Below are 18,513 nucleotides of genomic sequence, written 5' to 3' on the forward strand. Positions count from 1 at the left end.
AAATTTGATCCTTGGAGCCGTATATAAATTGGAGATATCCCTGAAGAAATTATCAACTTCCACAATTGAAGTATCACCCACGTGCCTGAAGCAGACATATTGGTTAACTTAGAGGTTACCTTTATCAACGCATGCGCAAAGTGTGGTGAATTCTTTCGCAACAAGAGGTCGCTGTCTACGACGTATCGTTCCCGTCCAGAATCCATTTTAGTTCCAGTGCAAGCAGTTTTGGAGAGTGATAAGTCAATTTTAGAATATTTATTTAGTTTATATATAATTTTTATTTATTTTATATATTTCCTTAATTATTTCTTTTGTTCAAAATGTCTAATATCGATAATTTGATTAAACAAAGAACCATACTTAAGAGTAAACTAACTAGAATGGCCAATTGGTTCGGCCAAGATGATGTTAAAGATAAAGAAGAATGTAGTGCTCGTAAAAGTATATTAGAGCAAATCTTCAAAGACTATGAACATGTTCAAACTCAGTTGGAGTTAATTGACTCTGCCTCATATGAAGAGGACAGAGATATTGTAGAAACTAAGTATTTTAAGGTTATATCTATAGCAACGAGAACTATGAATCAGTTCGAAAACTCGCCAAGTCAAAAATCTAATAAGCCCACTACTCATTCTAGCATAAAGTTACCGGAAATTTCGATTCCTAACTTCTCGGGTGATATTAAACAATGGCCGAGTTTCTTCGAACTATTCAACGCCCTCATTACAGACAACGAAAATTTGTCTGACATCCAACGGTTGATGTACTTAAAATCAGCATTATCAAAAGAACCGTTACAACTTATTGAAAACTTGGAAGTTGTAGGTTTGAATTTCAACATAGCTATTAACACTTTGAAAGACAGATATGATAATCCATATCTTATTGTCAACTCTTATATTCGTAAACTATTGAATGTTCCCTCCTTGACGAAAAGTAATGAACACGCGTTAAGAGATTTTATTACGCAAATCAAGACAAATATCGCTGCCTTGAAGACTTATAAATTATCGGAGAAATTAACGGATTTGATTCTCATACAAATTTTCACCCAGAAATTGGATTTCACTCTGAAAAAAGAATTTGAAGAAGAAAAGAATACTTCAGAATTTCCAACGCTCCCAGAATTTATTGGTTTCTTAGAAAAGAAATATGAGGTACTCGAAAATTTAGGTTCAACCGAACAAACAGGTCATTCGAAATTCAAAACTTCCCCTAAATATGCCCATACTAATTCTTATCATGCTAACACGTCGAACAGAACGAACAAAAATAAATTTTTCAAATGTCTTATGTGTAATACGGATGAACATAAGATATATTCGTGTAGGAAATTCATGAATTTGTCTCCTAACGATCGTCACAGTCTAGTGAAAGAAAATAATGCTTGTCTGAATTGTCTTACGTTGGGTCATAGTGTACAATCGTGTTCTAGTCAACACACATGTTTCAATTGCCATAGAAAGCATCATAGTTTGCTCCATTTCAATAGGACTTCAACTCGCCAATATTCCAATGAAGTTCCTAATCCAAGATCCAACAACGAAGTATCCAGATCAAATAATCTATCACAAATTCAGAAAGAAACTCAAGCAGTTTCTCATTTGTCCACTAGTGCTCAACCAACCATCACAACTCGTAATGAAAATATTAGTCCAGGTCAAAACGTGTCTAGTCTTTCATCTCTATCTTCTAATAATCAAGTCCTTTTAGCTACTGCCTGTGTAAAATTGTATGATTCATTCAACAATCAAGTTATTGTTCGTTGTTTGACTGACTCCGCAAGTCAAACGTCTTTCATAACTGAAGATCTGGTCAACAGACTTCATCTCGAACCTTATAATCAAACTATTCAAATTTCTGGCATCTCACAAAGTTGTTCTATGTCAAATAGAATGATAGATCTAACAATTCATTCATTAGTATACCCTCATCGAAAGTTTAAGGTTTCCTGTGCTATCCTCAAAAATATAACATGCCAACAACCACAGTCATATATCAACTCGTGTTCTATCCACATTCCTACTGGCATGAAATTAGCGGATATCAAATTCACTATTCCTTCGAATATTGATATTCTCTTAGGTGCAGATATCTATTTTGAAATTATTACGGATGGCATCATCAAATTAGGTCCTGGTCGACCCGTTCTTCAAAATTCCCACTTAGGATATCTAATTGCAGGAAAAGTCCCACAGTCGGCTCACATGTCTCGCGCTACCCACTTAGCATTGGCACAATCTTCCCAAAATTCAATTGAATCTTCAAAGTCAATTGTAAATCAAGAAGATACACTTAATAATATTCTGACTAAGTTCTGTGAAATTGAAGAGATACCTAATCAATCTGAACCCATTTTATCTTCAGCAGAAGAGAAAGCTGAACGTATATTCGAAAACACAACCATTCGGTTACCATCGGGTAGGTTTCAAGTTGACCTACCATTCAAAACTCCAAACGAACCATTTAAATTAGGTGATTCGTATTCGCAAGCGAAGAAAAGATTCTTGAATCTCGAAAGAAGACTACAGAATAATCAGGAACTGAAACATCAGTATTCGGAATTTATAAACAATTATATATCCCTAGGACATGCAAAATATGTACCTTGAGTATTAAAAAATGAATTGTTTCAGAACAAATATTTCTTGCCTCATCATTGTATAATGCGTGAGCAAAGCCTCACGACTCAACTTCGAGTAGTTTTCGACGGTTCAATGAAATCTTCTTCTGGCCTTTCTATCAATGATATCATGCTCAAAGGTTATACAGTACAACCCGACTTGTTCGATATTTTAATTCGGTTTCATACGTTCCAATATGTCATGATTGCTGATAATTCAGTCACTTCACATCTAACTACAGCCAAAAGTCGTGTTGCACCTTTGAAAATTTTGACTATACCCAAGCTCGAACTAATGGGTACACTACCTCTGTCTCACCTTGTTTCAAAAATATCAACTTTAGTACCAATTCACTTACGAAATATACATTCTATAAATCTATGGTCTGATTCGGAAATAGTATTAGCATGGATTCGATCACATCCGTCACGTTGGTCTGTATTTGTGTCAAATCGAATTGTGCAAATTCAGAACAATTTCAAAGATGCTACTTGGCGACATATTCGATCGAACCTGAATCCTGCAAATATATTTTCGAGAGAGTCATTGCCATCACAATTACTTGTCTCAGATTTATGGTGGCAGGGTCCCGATTTTCTTCTTCAATCAAATCTAGATCTAACCCCCCCGCTTAGATGGCTTCTAGCCCGTGTAACTGAAGTGGTACCCCGGAAACATTCATGCGTTCGCATTGTTCGTGTTAAAATTCAAGGAGGAACATTCACTAGAACAATCACTAAGATATGTCCACTTCCATTCTGCACGGAAAACATTGACAATCAAGTATGATTATCAATATGACTCTTTCTTTACTTCCTTTATTTTTTATTTATTTTTCGTTTATTTTATTTGTTCCAAGAAATTATTTTCTTTATCATTACATCAATTTTTTTTTATTCATTTTCACTTTTATCCTTAACCTGGATGGTTCAGCCCGGGGAGTATGTTAAGTTTTGATCAAGGTTCGTAGAACTCAGCGCCGCCATTGTCCAAAGATTCACCCCTGAAGTTAGTTATAGATAATTCCGCGCACTTTATTTGTGTGCTGCGCGCAGTCGTCCTTATAATGACGGCTGGCTATAATGATAATTTAACTATGTCCGTTTTATCTGTAGCACTTCTATGTTCTTGACCTTTTTCGATGGTTCGACAAAAAGGTCGAGGGGGGGTAAGAAATCGAACGCCACTTCAATCGATTCGAGCTCAACCAGTTCAGTAATATTCTACACACAGACAGTAAGTACAAGTCAAGTACAGTTTAGTATAGTTCGTTGTTGCTCTCACCCCTTGAGACACAGTGTTCAGCTTGCACATTTCAAGTTAGTTAAATATTGGCCTAGTCGCCACGTGGTTAAAAAAGACCCTTCAGTCGGTCAAAATCTTCGTTAGTACCCTAGTCGGTAAATTGTAATTGGATAAGTGCGTGGAACTGATTCATAGTTTTTCGATAACTAGTTAAGCGAATCTTGTAAAGTGTACATTGTGTAATTGTATATATAAACATACTTCAATAAATAGTGTGGAAAATTTCATGGTCCTTCGAACTTCAACAACCCAGCACCTTACAGTCCAATTTATGTATGGATGTTCTTATCTAATATCTACAATACTTGTTTTCCATCTCAAATCTTTGTTTCTCCAGGAGAATTATTTTGGTTTACTCGTCAGTCGATTTGTTCTTAACCTCACTTCCACTTTGTTTTCGGCGCTTACTTTGAGTTTGAGTTTTTCCGCACAACTTTTATGTAGAATCGATGAACAATTCTTACATACGTATACTGAGCATACTTTTCCGCAGTCTTAATATTCGCAAATTTTGCTTCGCTATTTTCACTATCGTCTGTACCGTCTGCCATCTTGAATCAGATCGGAAAATTCGGAAATCAGGACCAAATTGTAACGATTCAACGGACCGTATATAATTTTGCCCAGCTCATGTTTAAGAAACGCCACTGATCTCCGATGTAATTTATCGAACACTATCGATTCTCATATTTGATACAGAGAGTGCGCGGAGATTGTCGTTCAATGTGGAAAATTTTCAGATTTCAGCTGAGAGAGGATCATTATTGATTTGACGTTTGATTGAAAACAGGTGGAGAGTGAGTGTGATATTTTTTGGTGGCTTTACGTATGGTTGAGTACCTTAATATTAGATATTGAATATTACCTAATTATTTCTTTGAATAACAGAAATTCTATCTAACGATTTGATATCTGATAGTTTAATTTGATATTCCATTGTCTCTTTTCTTTTTTTTCTCTTAACACACAGTAGTGTGTAAGGATTTTTTTCCTTCTTTCTTTTGAGAGCCGCCAGGAAGTACATATTCCCTTTCTTGCTGTAATTAACTATAAATTTCATTCATATTAAATAAATTTCCTTCTTATAATAACTCTCGGATCATATGTACCTTTTTTTTATTCTTTGTATTTCATTGTTTCTTATAACATAAGTTTTTTTCACTTTCCGGAAAGTATTCAATAAGTAACTCATTTTTTTATAATAGTTTATAATTTCTGTCAATTCCAAATTTTATAAAATATTTTTGATACTATTTTTTTAAATTCTACCAGAACATTTTTATCTCCGACAATTGTACAAATCTAATTTCCTGAATTTTTCTCTCCACGCATGCTCAAGCAACCATTTTGATACGAAGAAGATTCCACAATTTCCGTACAAGTTCCTAACCAGGCTGCACTGAATCTGCATCCTGATCAAGGTTACACAGAAACCTTCATCTAATATTTGGACGAAATACTGCAAGTGCCGTTGAGTTTCACTCCAGGCGAGCATCCACCAAATTGGAACCCGAGATTCGAATTTCTTTTCACCACTTCGATCCAAGAGCAATATTCTGATATCAAGCAACTATCAAAATTGAGAAACAAGATCTACCAAGTGAGATATCAAAATTCATCTTTCGATAACCTACTTATTCCAAATTCTGTCTGGAGACCTAATATCCGAATTGTAAGATCAGTGAAATTTTCATCATTTGTAAATGTTCTGAGTTCATTTTTTTTTCTCAGCCTTCAGCAATATTTTTTTTGTAAATTCTGAATAAATTTTTTTCTCAGCCTTCAGCAATATTTTTTTTAAATAGTTTTAATATATTTGTAAAATTTAATTCGTTTTATTTCTTACCACTAAGCAAGATATCTCTTATCTATCTCCCGTTTCTCTTACTTAACTTAATTTTTTTTTATCATCTCTATTAATATTTTTTTGAGAAATTTCATTTTTATGAAATTTGGTTTACTTTAGTAAGCCTGGCGCCCAACAATTAATTAGTCAAGTTAACAAGTTCATTTGGTGCCCACACCCTCACCGTATCAACTGAGCAGCCGACAGGCATACGTGTGATTTCACTTTACAAAATTTGCGGGGCTTCGAGCCCTGACAGGTGTGAGAGAGAAAGAAGACCGTTACTTCGCATAAAGTACGAGACAGCTGTAAAACGCTGGTTTGTTTACGTTGAATTTGACAGTTTCGTTTTGGCGCGTTTCACTTATAGCAAGAGCTCGAAGCTCTAGTGCGCCAAGCCCCGGGGTGACACGCACCTGACTGGAAAGCAGCTAGTGTCAAAACACAAGGATGTCCTGTTCACAGAAATCTACAATTGAGTATGGTTCTGATTCTAACTATTTAAACACTGATTTTTTCGAACATTTTCCTTCTTTCAATTTTCTGAACCTGCGGTGGCAATTTATTGAAATACTTCAGGCATCTATATCCCATTTGTTTTTGTGATGTTGTAAGATTCAAGGGGGGTTCTAGCCTTGAATTTTGTGGGGAGGGGTCACCGTTATGGGCTTCAAGTTTTTTTATGGGACCCACGAGCACTGAAAAAAAGTGCTTGAGCACTAAGCACTAAGCACTCGAAAAAAAAAAACTTCGAGCACCAAGCACTAAGCACCGATTTTCACAAAAGACTCGCGATTACTAAGCACTTTGTAAAAGTAATTGGAAATTTCGAGCACTAAGCACTAAGCACTTTAGTAGGAACTGTTGAAAGTGAAGTTTTTTAATCGGAAAATATATTGTTCCTATAATATAATGTAAGATTATGGTCGGGTAAGAGAAGAAGTACACCAGAATTTTATAGAAGCGAACTGATTCAAAATAGTAAATTTTTCGAAGTTGATAATAAAAACAGGATTATCAAAATAAAGAAGAATGAGCAAAATGAAAATGAAGGAGAACAAGTTCAAATTCTTCAAATATGATTTTGAATTTTTAACAATTCAATTTTTATTTTAGAAAAATGTTTGACTATATTTGAATGAAAGTAAAAATTGAATTGTCACAATAATGAATGATACTAGTTAACCAACAGATGAATTGAATATCAAATAGCAGGAACCTGCATGGAAAAGACGAATGTGATGAGTTATTATTCCATACTTGAAAACTTATGACTATATATTTTAGAGCCATCATTCAGCCTTATTATTTCGTCATAATATCTGCAATCCTCGACCGAGGGTTGGACTCACTGATGATGAATCTGTCTTGAAATTCGATTGTGTTCGTCCGGCCGAAAAAATGATAATTCTCGGAGAGATATTCAAACTTAAAATTTTCAGGATATCGAATATCGAATGTTGCTGTTTAGTTTGTCCAAATCCAACAAGGAATCTCGTAGATATAGCCGTTCGAATTTTTTTTTTTTGAAGATTTAGAAACTTTTGATTCAATCTCAATAAAATGTTGCCTTTAGATGTTAAATAATAATTTCAAGAGTCGTAATGAATATTATGTGGATAGCTCAACCAAAAACATAAAATTTCAAACAGAATATCTTGAAAAAATTATCCAATATTTCCTTGATCACAAAACCGACGAGTTCGGCTTAACCATAACTAGGCTTCGGATGAATATGAATTTGCATAACTGTGTAGGGAATCTATCGATTCCCTCGAAAATATTCTGTCCGAGAACGAAAATCTTAAAAACAGAAGAACTCGGTGTAAAAGCTTGGAATAATTAAAGCCACACCCCTTAGGGATCCGTAGAAAGGCGTTGTGAATGGCGAATAGAAAACTGCCTGAATGCCCATAAAACTCGGCATTTCAGGGAGAATAATTCAATAGAGTCCAGACCATTCTACAAGAAACTACGACTTCCACAGATGTTCCACACTTGCACCGACAACAAGAAGATTGAAGAATTTCACATCTGTTCCCGACCGGCGAAAAACTACCTGCGACCGAGCCACAACGACCCAAGCGTCCAGCGACCCTAATAATCTAGACAAATACTCATCTTCTTCAAACTCTTTAAGTGGGTTGAAATAAATCGAATACGTATTTTTTATCCCGTTCTTTTATTTCCCTAAATTCCTTGGCAGTGAACTACTTGATAGTCACCGCATAAGGACTACAACCCACAAATTGGTGACCCCGACGTGATCTGAAGAAGAAGCGAATCCCCAAGAAAAATGCCACAAGAAACCGAAGTATCAAGAGTCGCCGTCCGGATGCCAGAATTTGTCGTCACCGATCCGAGTTATGGTTCGCTATGGATGAAGGAAGTTTCCACAGCGCGGGGGTGACACAGGACCGGACTAAGTTTGGATATATTGTGGGTGCCCTACCAGCTAAGTACGCAACGGAAGTGAAGGACATAATACTGAATCCACCTACCGACGAGGCCTTCCACAAATTGAAGACGGAGCTAATTCGACGTCTAAGTGCCACACAAGAGAAGACCCGACGCCTCCTGGAGCGAGAAGAAATGGGAGACCGTAAGCCCTCACAGTTTCTTCGTCATTTACAGAGCCTTGCTGATCCAGCCGTTCCGGAAAGCCTCATGAAATCTCTCTGGATGAACCGTCTACCCAGAAGTGTCCAGGTGTCGTTGGCCATTGTGCAAGACAGCAGCCTTCAAGAGTTAGCTGTCCATGCAGACCACATCATGGAAGCAATACGACCTCCCGTACAACTGGTGAACGAGACAACCAGCATCGAGGCCATCTTCAGTGCCAAGTTTGCCCAGCTCACACTCGGACTCAACCAGGAGATAGCAACCCTGAGAGCTGAACTGGCAGCCCAAGCAGACCGATCCCGGAGAGACAGGAGCAGAGGCCAATCCCAGCATCGTCCAAGAAGTCTTAGTCGAGGCCGACAGCCAATCGACGGTAAGTGCTGGTATCATTGGAGATTTGGAGCCAGGTCCACTAGATGCAGACAGCCCTGTAACTACGCCTCGGGAAACGAGGGGGGCCTTCACTAGGGGCGGCCAGTGATCCCAGCCCCTCGACGCGCCGCCTGTTCATCACCGATAGGGACTCCAAGCTGCAGTTCCTTCCTGGTCGACACTGGAGCAGATCTGTGCGTCTTCCCACGAAGTGCAGTCAACGGTAGAAGAGAGAAGTCTGACTACGTCCTATCAGCAGCCAATGGTACACCCATCGCAACGTATGGTACAATTACCCTCACGCTGAACTTAGGACTACGCCGAGATTTCACCTGGAGGTTTGTCATAGCAGATGTATCCAAACCCATCATCGGTGTCGGCTTCCTGAGCTTCTACAACCTACTCGTTGACTTAAGAAACCAAAGACTTTTGGACGGAACCACCCAACTCACTACTCGAGGAGGAGTGACTGAGTGCAACATCCCAGAAGTCAAGACAGTCAACGGATCATCCAGATACCATCAGCTATTAATGGCTTTCCCAGAAATTACTCGACCAGAAGGAGCCCCCGGACGAATCACACACCAGACCAGGCATCACATCAAAACGACCAATGGACCACCAGTTGCATCGAGACCACGGCGTTTGGCACCGGAGAAGTTCAAGGCAGCCAAAAAGGAGTTCGAAGCAATGCTCCGGCTAGGAATCGCCCGTCCATCCAACAGTCCATGGTCGTCCCCGCTACACCTCGCACCGAAGAAGGGATCAGAAAAATGGAGACCATGCGGAGATTACCGAGCTTTGAACGCCCGGACTATCCCCGACCAGTATCCTGTGAGGCACATACAGGACTATGCTCACATCCTCCAAGGGAAGAAGATCTTCTCTACCCTCGATTTAGTACGAGCGTACAACCAGATTCCCCTAGCCGAAGAAGACATACTTAAGATCGCCATCACGACTCCATTTGGGTTATTCGAGTTCCCATTCATGACTTTTGGACTCAGGAACGCTGCACAGACCTTCCAGAGATTCATCGATGAAGTTCTACGAGGACTAGACTTCTGCTTCAGTTACATCGATGACGTGCTGATCGCCTCATCGTCCGAAGAGGAGCATATGGAACATCTTCGCACCATATTCGAAAGATTTCGAAAATACTCCATCGTTCTCAATCCAGCAAAGTGTAGTTTCGGACAACAAGAAGTGAAGTTCCTAGGCTACCTTGTCTCTGCTGAAGGTACGAAACCACTTCCAGATAGAGTCCAAGACATTCTGGAGTACAGCCAACCGTCAACCGCCAAAGACCTTCGAAGATTCTTGGGTATGTTAAACTTCTATCGTCGTTTCATACCCAGAGCATCACAGACATTGGCGCCACTCAACGATCTACTAGTTCCAACGTTGAAAGGAAAAGCGAAAATCCAGTGGACCCCAGAAGCCACTACAGCATTTGCTGAAGGGAAGAAGATGCTAGCCTCAGCAACATTGCTGGCGCACCCCAAGGATGGTGCACCTTTAGCCCTCGTGACCGACGCATCAGACATTGCAGTCGGAGCTACCCTTCAGCAAATGGTCAACAGCGAATGGCAACCACTGGCATTCTTTTCGAAGAAGCTGTCACCACCAGAAACTCGATATGGAGCCTACGACCGAGAACTGTTAGCCATATACCTAGCTATCAAACATTTCAGGCACATGGTAGAAGCACGAAACTTCATGATCTTCACGGATCACAAACCCCTAATATTTGCCTTCAAGCAGAAGCCAGAGAAGTGCTCGCCCAGACAGTTCAGACATCTGGACTACATCTCCCAGTTCTCCACCGACATACGCTACGTCCCAGGAGATCAGAACGTCGTCGCCGATGCCCTTTCGAGAGTGGACGAAATTACTCCCACCTTGGACTATGCAGCATTAGCCAGATCACAAGAGGACGACAACGAGCTACGGAGATATCTGCAAGGCGATACAGGTTTGCTGATCCGGAAGATGAAGCCGCATGGATCAACCATCTTGGTGTACTGCGATACGTCGACCCCCCAAGCACGTCCTTTCCTGACGAAGCCATTCCGGAGAGTAGCATTCGACACGATCCACAGACTGGCACACCCTGGCACCAATGTCACTACGAAGATGGTAAAGCAACGTTTCGTTTGGCCTTCAGTTAACGCAGATTGCAGGAAATGGTCCCGCACCTGCTTAGAGTGTCAGCGATCCAAAGTTACTCGTCACGTCATCACTCCACCAGGGTCATTTACGCCACCGGTACGTCGATTCGATCATGTACACATGGACATTATCACCATGCCGTACGCCGAAGGCTACCGATACTGCCTCACCTATGTCGACCGATTTACCAGATGGCCAGAAGCAATTCCCCTGCAGAACCAGGAAGCATCCACCATCGCTAAGGAGTTCTACACGAATTGGATAGCGAGGTTCGGCACTCCACTCCGGATCACCACAGATCAAGGGAGACAATTCGAGTCAAGCCTGTTCAACGAGCTATGTAAGTTGACTGGCACGAACCACATCCGAACCACCGCCTACCACCCAGCAGCCAACGGTATGGTAGAAAGAATCCATCGACAGCTTAAGGCAGCAATCAAATGCCACAACAACGACAGATGGACCGAAACGCTTCCCAGTGTCCTCCTAGGGATGAGAGCAGCCTGGCGGGAAGACATGAAAGCAACCGCTGCAGAAATGGTATACGGAGAGCCATTAAGATTGCCTGGAGAATTTCTATCTACAAGTACGGATGACGGTGCGGACACAGCCGACTTCGTAGTGGATCTGAGGCAACAAATAAGAAGAATTAGACCTATCAACGCCAACCACCACGGAGAACGACCCAGCTTCGTGTTCAAGGAATTGGATACGTCACCGTTCGTTTTCGTCCGACATGAGGGCTCAAAGTTAGGCTTGCAGAAACCCTACGACGGACCATACGAAGTTTTGAGGAGAGACCCAAAACATTTCATCATCAAGATCAATAACAAGGAAACGACTGTGACCATCGACCGATTAAAACCAGCCTACATATTTGACAATCTCGAAAATGAAGAGCATGAGGAAGATCACACAGAAGATCCAGTAGAAAACGAAGCCAATGATCAAGCTATATTCCCGGAAACGAGGAAAACCAGATCCGGTAGGAAGGTACATTTCCCAAAGAAGTACCTAACAATGATTCCGTAACTTCGTTACTGGTGGGTGACTGTGTAGGGAATCTATCGATTCCCTCGAAAATATTCTGTCCGAGAACGAAAATCTTAAAAACAGAAGAACTCGGTGTAAAAGCTTGGAATAATTAAAGCCACACCCCTTAGGGATCCGTAGAAAGGCGTTGTGAATGGCGAATAGAAAACTGCCTGAATGCCCATAAAACTCGGCATTTCAGGGAGAATAATTCAATAGAGTCCAGACCATTCTACAAGAAACTACGACTTCCACAGATGTTCCACACTTGCACCGACAACAAGAAGATTGAAGAATTTCACATCTGTTCCCGACCGGCGAAAAACTACCTGCGACCGAGCCACAACGACCCAAGCGTCCAGCGACCCTAAGAATCTAGACAAATACTCATCTTCTTCAAACTCTTTAAGTGGGTTGAAATAAATCGAATACGTATTTTTTATCCCGTTCTTTTATTTCCCTAAATTCCTTGGCAGAGAACTACTTGATAGTCACCGCATAAGGACTACAACCCACAACTGCATATTCCAATGTCTATTTGAGTTAAAGTTCATATTTTAATCATTTTCTGTTTTAAATACATATTTCCAAGATAAAATTGGTTTTTAAACAAGAACAAATCTAATAGAACCGTTCTTATGGCAAATCCCAAAGAGCTTTTATGACTTTTTATGACTTACCCCACCCGCAAAGAATGCAGTATTCGGAGAAAATATTTATCCCAAATAATAACATTAACTCCATCTGGTAAGAAAGATAGTAAACCTCGTTTCTGTCGTTGTTTTTTAAGTGCCTACTGAAATATTTCTTTAGGCAAGTATCAGAGCAATGAGAATTCGAATGAAAATATGAATTTCACCATGGAAGAATCCTAATGGAACTATTTGCGTATCAATTTCTTGACCCTTATACATGTTAATTCTTATTATTTCAATTTTTACTATCGTTTAACTAACCCATGTAAATAATACTATTTTTGTTTAATCGACTATTGGCCAACGCTATACTAAACTAATAAAATTTTGAGATTTTATTCTTTACAACCTTTATACCTGCTTCTGTATGTATTTTGTTCAAACAAGTACTTCATTAATTTCAACTATAGTATAAAATGAAGAACTAACTGTCACATAAGTGGTTACATAAGATTTTTTGTCCGATCAGAAAAGATTTTACCGATTTGTGTTTCTTTTTCAGAAATTCCTCATTTTCATAAGTGTTCTTTTCCCAAATAACTTTAAATATTGCCAAAATCTTGCAATCACTGACAATGATGTACAAGATACCCAAGGAAATATAACCAAATACAAAATTATTTCAACATCAGTGTTCGAAGCACTAGATACAAGATACCTACGTTTCGAAATTGAATCTGAAAGAATGAAATGCATGATATATAAGGTTGAAGTTTATAAGTACGATTTCAAGTAACAAAAATTATTATAATAATTATATTTAATTTCAATCGTAACTTTCAGAATTAGAATAAATCAATTCGATTCAAGATAATTAAATTTTTGGATGTTCTTTTTTATTTCCTTTCAACAATTGAACATATGCTTTCATAGTCTCTTATTACAAAATGAAACCGAATGATTAAATTGATTGAGAATACAAAGATACATAGAAATTTTTTATAAAATAAAGTTCATGAAAAACTATTCATGGTGTTTAGGATCCACATGGTGTTTATGATTCAATAGAGTGGCTTCAATTTTTTTTCTCGAAAACGAAGCTAGATATGACGGAAATACAGGTGACGAAAAAGTTGTACCTATATTATTAGTTGTTCAATCTTTGAAAATTTATTAAAAACCACAAACGAGTCAGTTGCGTACTCTTTGTCCTCAATATTATTGTGTCCACTGAGACACCACTGGACCTAAATAATTCAATCTAGTAAGAGATAAATAAGCGCCTTATTACTTTCAATGACTTCACTAAATTTCAACTAAATTTATTTAAATACCCAAGTACCAAATATTTAATATTTCGTAGATCCTTTAGAATACCTATTTGTTGCTATTTACTAGTATTTTCTTCACAGTTTGAACACAATTCGTCTGAAACTACTAACCGGGAAGGTGAATGAGTATAATCAGGTAAAATCTTTTTGACCGAGCTGCGCGGAATTAACTCACGTTTGAATTTGTTTTGAAATTCATAACAAATGAAATGTTCATTAGGTACCTCCAAAGATGATAAATCAACAGTTGACCTATCATGATTGCCAAAATGTATAGGTATATTCGACAAGAAGGCTTTCTTGATTAGAATTAATGAACATCTAAAGAGTTTTCTTAACTGCAAGAAAAATTGTACATATTTCAATCCTTCATTGGATTGAGGACATACGTTCTATCATAATATTGAAATTATACAGACCGAAATTGAAAGTTGAGGCTTGAAATTCCTAGAACCACTAGATATACCTAAATAGTCTTAACAAAATTATTAAGCGCTGAAATTTCGTAATGAAGGAATTTATTTGAATGAGATTTCGAAAGAAAATCATTGAAAACTCCACTGGGTGTTCGAAATGATAAAATTCATTGATGACGCATTCAAAAGTTAGTATTGGACTATTTCAACTGGTACACCCTATAATTCATTTTGTCATTCAGGAGACAAATTTTCAAAGATACTAAAATTTGCTACCTGATAAGAAAATAAAATGCAGGCTATTCCATTTAGAATATGCCCGATAATAACGTTTGAATGAGTCGTCAATTAATTGACTCGTTTTGTCGTTAGGATCTTCCAAAGCCCCTTCACTCTATAAAAAATCGAAATATTTCAAAAACGGTAAATTTTGAGCGAACCATCTTAGATTAATTTATTCCGTGCAATCTGAAAATTCAATGAAAAAAAAGGTGTTCCATGAAAAAATATTTGTTTATTAATCGAGGTAGGTATACTTTTTTGGTACACCCTGTATATTTCCAAACAATTAGATAATGTAGCTCTAATCTAATAGAACCTCGTGTTACTGTGTCGAAAAATTATCGAATATATCAGCCCTTAACTGAGCATCGCATCAATGTTGGAACAGCCTGTATGGATTGAATAATAAAAATGAAAAAACTCATTTCAATTCATAAGATATAAGTCATCGTTTTATTCTTATGATTCTCCAACAAAGCTTAATAATTTTTATGATAGCAAAATAAAATAAAACATATTTTGCAGACTTGCCTTATCAGCATCGGAATTTTATTTTCAAAGCAGTGTGACCAGATTTAGTAGAAATCTACTTTTTAGTAGTTTTTTTGCAATTCCATGAAATTTTTAGTAGGAAGAAATCAGTTGGTAGATTTTCGAAGTTTTATAAATCTGATCGAGACGATTGGGAATTGGGATGCCTAGACTGTTTCGATGAATCAATTCATTGTTCTTTGAGATTCTACACGATTCTAGAAGAAAGAGCGTAAACATAATAAAATCATAAAACTCCTTTGGTAGCTGTCGGCTGAGAACAACTACAAAGGATGGATCTACAAAGGGTATCCCATTAAAAACAGATGGTGTATAATATTCGATTGAAAATATTCCATTATCTCACATCTCGTATTCTAGTCGGTGGAAAAAAATATATGATATATGTTACTGAAATTCAAGGATAAAAACTTCAGATAGAATAAATCCTAAAAAAATGTATTCACCCCGGTCTACCCTCGGGTCTACCAGCAACAAAAATGAGTAATAAAATTATCAAACGTGCCGACAGTAACAGCGGACAGCCGTAATCACATCTGATGATAGAAACTCGCCTAGATGGAAATTTTTCGGAATAATAAAATAATAAAACGAAGTGAATTTCACAAATCTCTTACTGTTTGTTACAATTGTTTCGCCAACACTGTGACATAATCAGGGTACATACTTTTCAACAGACCTTAAATAAGTGACAAAAATATGAGCATTGCCTGAAGAAACATAAATACTAAATAGGTCCAAATAAATTTTAAAGTTGTATTGGACGTTCACCACGCCAGGGATTTCCAAACTATTGAAGACATTCTATAATGAACAAATAGATGTAAACTCACTCCTAGTATTGAATTTCTTCGAAAAGTTCGAAAATTCCAGTCGGCAAATGTCCCATATAACCGTAAAGTTTATTATGTCCAATTTAGTATTTCATTAAGGTTGTTCGAAATATCATGTCAAACACTTTAAAAAATAATTCAGATTATATATATATTTTTATGTAAACACTTCACAGAAATATTTTCGGATTTTATTTCGTGAAATAACAATATACTAGCAAGAGGTTAATATCTAGCATCCATAAATAACGAAATATATCATTTTTGGAATCACAAGATCGGAGGTTTAGAAAAAGTCTTATTTCACGAGATCAAAATATGAAAATAAGTTTCATAATCAAAAATAAAAAGCAAGATATGGAACCTAAATTTACTTGTAGAATACAACGCAAGTATAAAAAATAGAGGTATGATTAGAAAGAAGGAATTGTGATTCGTGACAATTGTCGACACAAAGCATTCATATTTTCAAAAAATTATTCAATTTTATCGTTTACAGTCTGGCCAACTACTGATGATCGAACTTTGTTAGACTTCCTTCAATCATGCAAATATCAAAATTCTTATTGTTGAAAAAAAAAGGGGATGGTAATTGTAATAACTTTCTCATTTACCTATAAGATAGGTATTGAAATGTTCAATTTCAAAATATCGTAATAGTACTGTTTATACTTCATTTTATAAGAAATATCCTGGGATATGATTGAAAATTCAATTTCCTACTCTCCTTCCGCCTAACAAATGCATTGATTTTTTATTGAATTAAACTTATCTGATATATAAATGCACACTGAATTCACACAAAAGAGCCAGCGTCAGATTTATATTTTTTATTGTGTACCTATTGAATTTCAATACACGATCAGAGACTAATCAGATTATGTGAAACGATCAAGGCGTCGCGTCGGCGCATATTCGTGTTATAACAAAAATCGGTGCTTAGTGCTTAGTAATCGAAGCACTTTGACAAAGTGCTTAGTGCTTAGTAATCCGCAAAAGTAATCGCGAGCACTTCAGTGCTCGGGAGCACTTTCGGGATTACTAAGCACTAAGCCTTTTGTCAAAGTGCTTCGATTACTAAGCACTAAGCACCGATTTTAAAAAGGGCACTTTTAACTCGACGCGTAGTTGAAAAGCTCCCTTCTCCAGTGGCAACACTTTCTGGCAGTGTCGCGAGAATCCGAAGCAGGCAGTTGATGGCTGGATACAAGTCCTTGTCACATTCTTCAATTATCTGCATCAAACAAGTAGGAACAGATTGTTTTGGAACAGATTGTGATAGCCGTTTCCACTTAGCTACCCACAATTGGTATTCCGCAACAACAGTCGAAACCAGTACGCATTTTTCCGTTTGTGGCTAGCCCAGTTGCTCTAAGCGCAACTCGTAAACATTTATTACCCAAGCTTTCTGCGAATATATTCCATACACCTATAATAATATATTTATGTTTAAAATGATAATTTAATTTTATTTCTTGAGATCAGGCTCATTTTAGTTTTTATTCAATTTCTCAATTTAGATCGCATAATTTCGAAATAAATGAAAAATATTTATATATAAGGCGTCCCATCAAAAAATTAAGTAAAAAACTCAATCTCTGAAACGGTTGATATTTCTGAAAAACCGATGCTTTTCGAAAAATCTGGGGTAGAAGACTGCTCTAAAAAATATATGTCTCCTATTTAAGAAACACCAACTTTCCTTTATATCTGCAACGGTAATTGATTACTATTATCTATTATGAGTATCATATAAATTTATTTATTTGCATGAGAAAAAACCGGCTCTAAGTCATATAAATTCATTTATTCACATGAGAAGAAACCGGCTCTGAGTATTTTATAGTTCTTCAGATGCTTTCAGTGAGCAAAGAATTTGGGATATTCTGTACATTCGAAATGAACACACCGATAAAGGTCATGGCATTGTTACGGAAACGAAGACCTATTTATCAAAAACATTCCGTTACTTCAGTCGTAAGGTATTGGGTCTTATAATTGCACAATATAATAAAGGGTGCCATATAATTTGTATTCATTTGAACTGGCTTTTTTCAAGTAATTTAATCAACTAAAACAGCCAAAATTAACTATAGTCCATAGAGAAATTCTCAAGGAGAAGAACGGATCAATTTGAGATTTTAAATTATTCAATAAAATTTCTATAGATAGGGTATGATAATTAGGATTGTTATTCTCAAAAATTAGATATTCAATTAACTTAGCACAGGTACTTTGTTTAGTATGAATGCCGGCTTTCATTTACATTTATACCTACGGTTGTAATCAAATGTTATTGACGTTAATGAGAAATCCCAATATCGAATACTTTTTATTATTTGTGCATAAACCAACTATTCATAGAAGAATTAAAAATCAAACTGTGTTGCCAATGTATCGTGGGGAAAAATAAACTACCCAATGATCTAAAGAATTATAAATGCAGAACCTTTTAATTGAGGGAGCTAAATTGAGAAATTGAATAAAA

General features: G+C 37.3%; 1 protein-coding gene across 1 annotated transcript; it reads left to right on the top strand.

Moving 5' to 3' along the window:
- The first annotated feature begins 323 nt into the window (after window positions 1–323).
- LOC123671156 lies at window positions 324–2,615 on the top strand. The gene has a single exon (XM_045604857.1). It carries the CDS (start codon window positions 324–326, stop codon window positions 2,613–2,615), a length of 2,292 nt encoding a protein of 763 aa, XP_045460813.1.
- Window positions 2,616–18,513: the final 15,898 nt, after the last annotated feature.

The sequence above is a fragment of the Harmonia axyridis genome, chromosome 1, assembly GCF_914767665.1.
Source record: "Harmonia axyridis chromosome 1, icHarAxyr1.1, whole genome shotgun sequence".
In the NCBI taxonomy this organism is placed as follows: domain Eukaryota; kingdom Metazoa; phylum Arthropoda; class Insecta; order Coleoptera; family Coccinellidae; genus Harmonia; species Harmonia axyridis.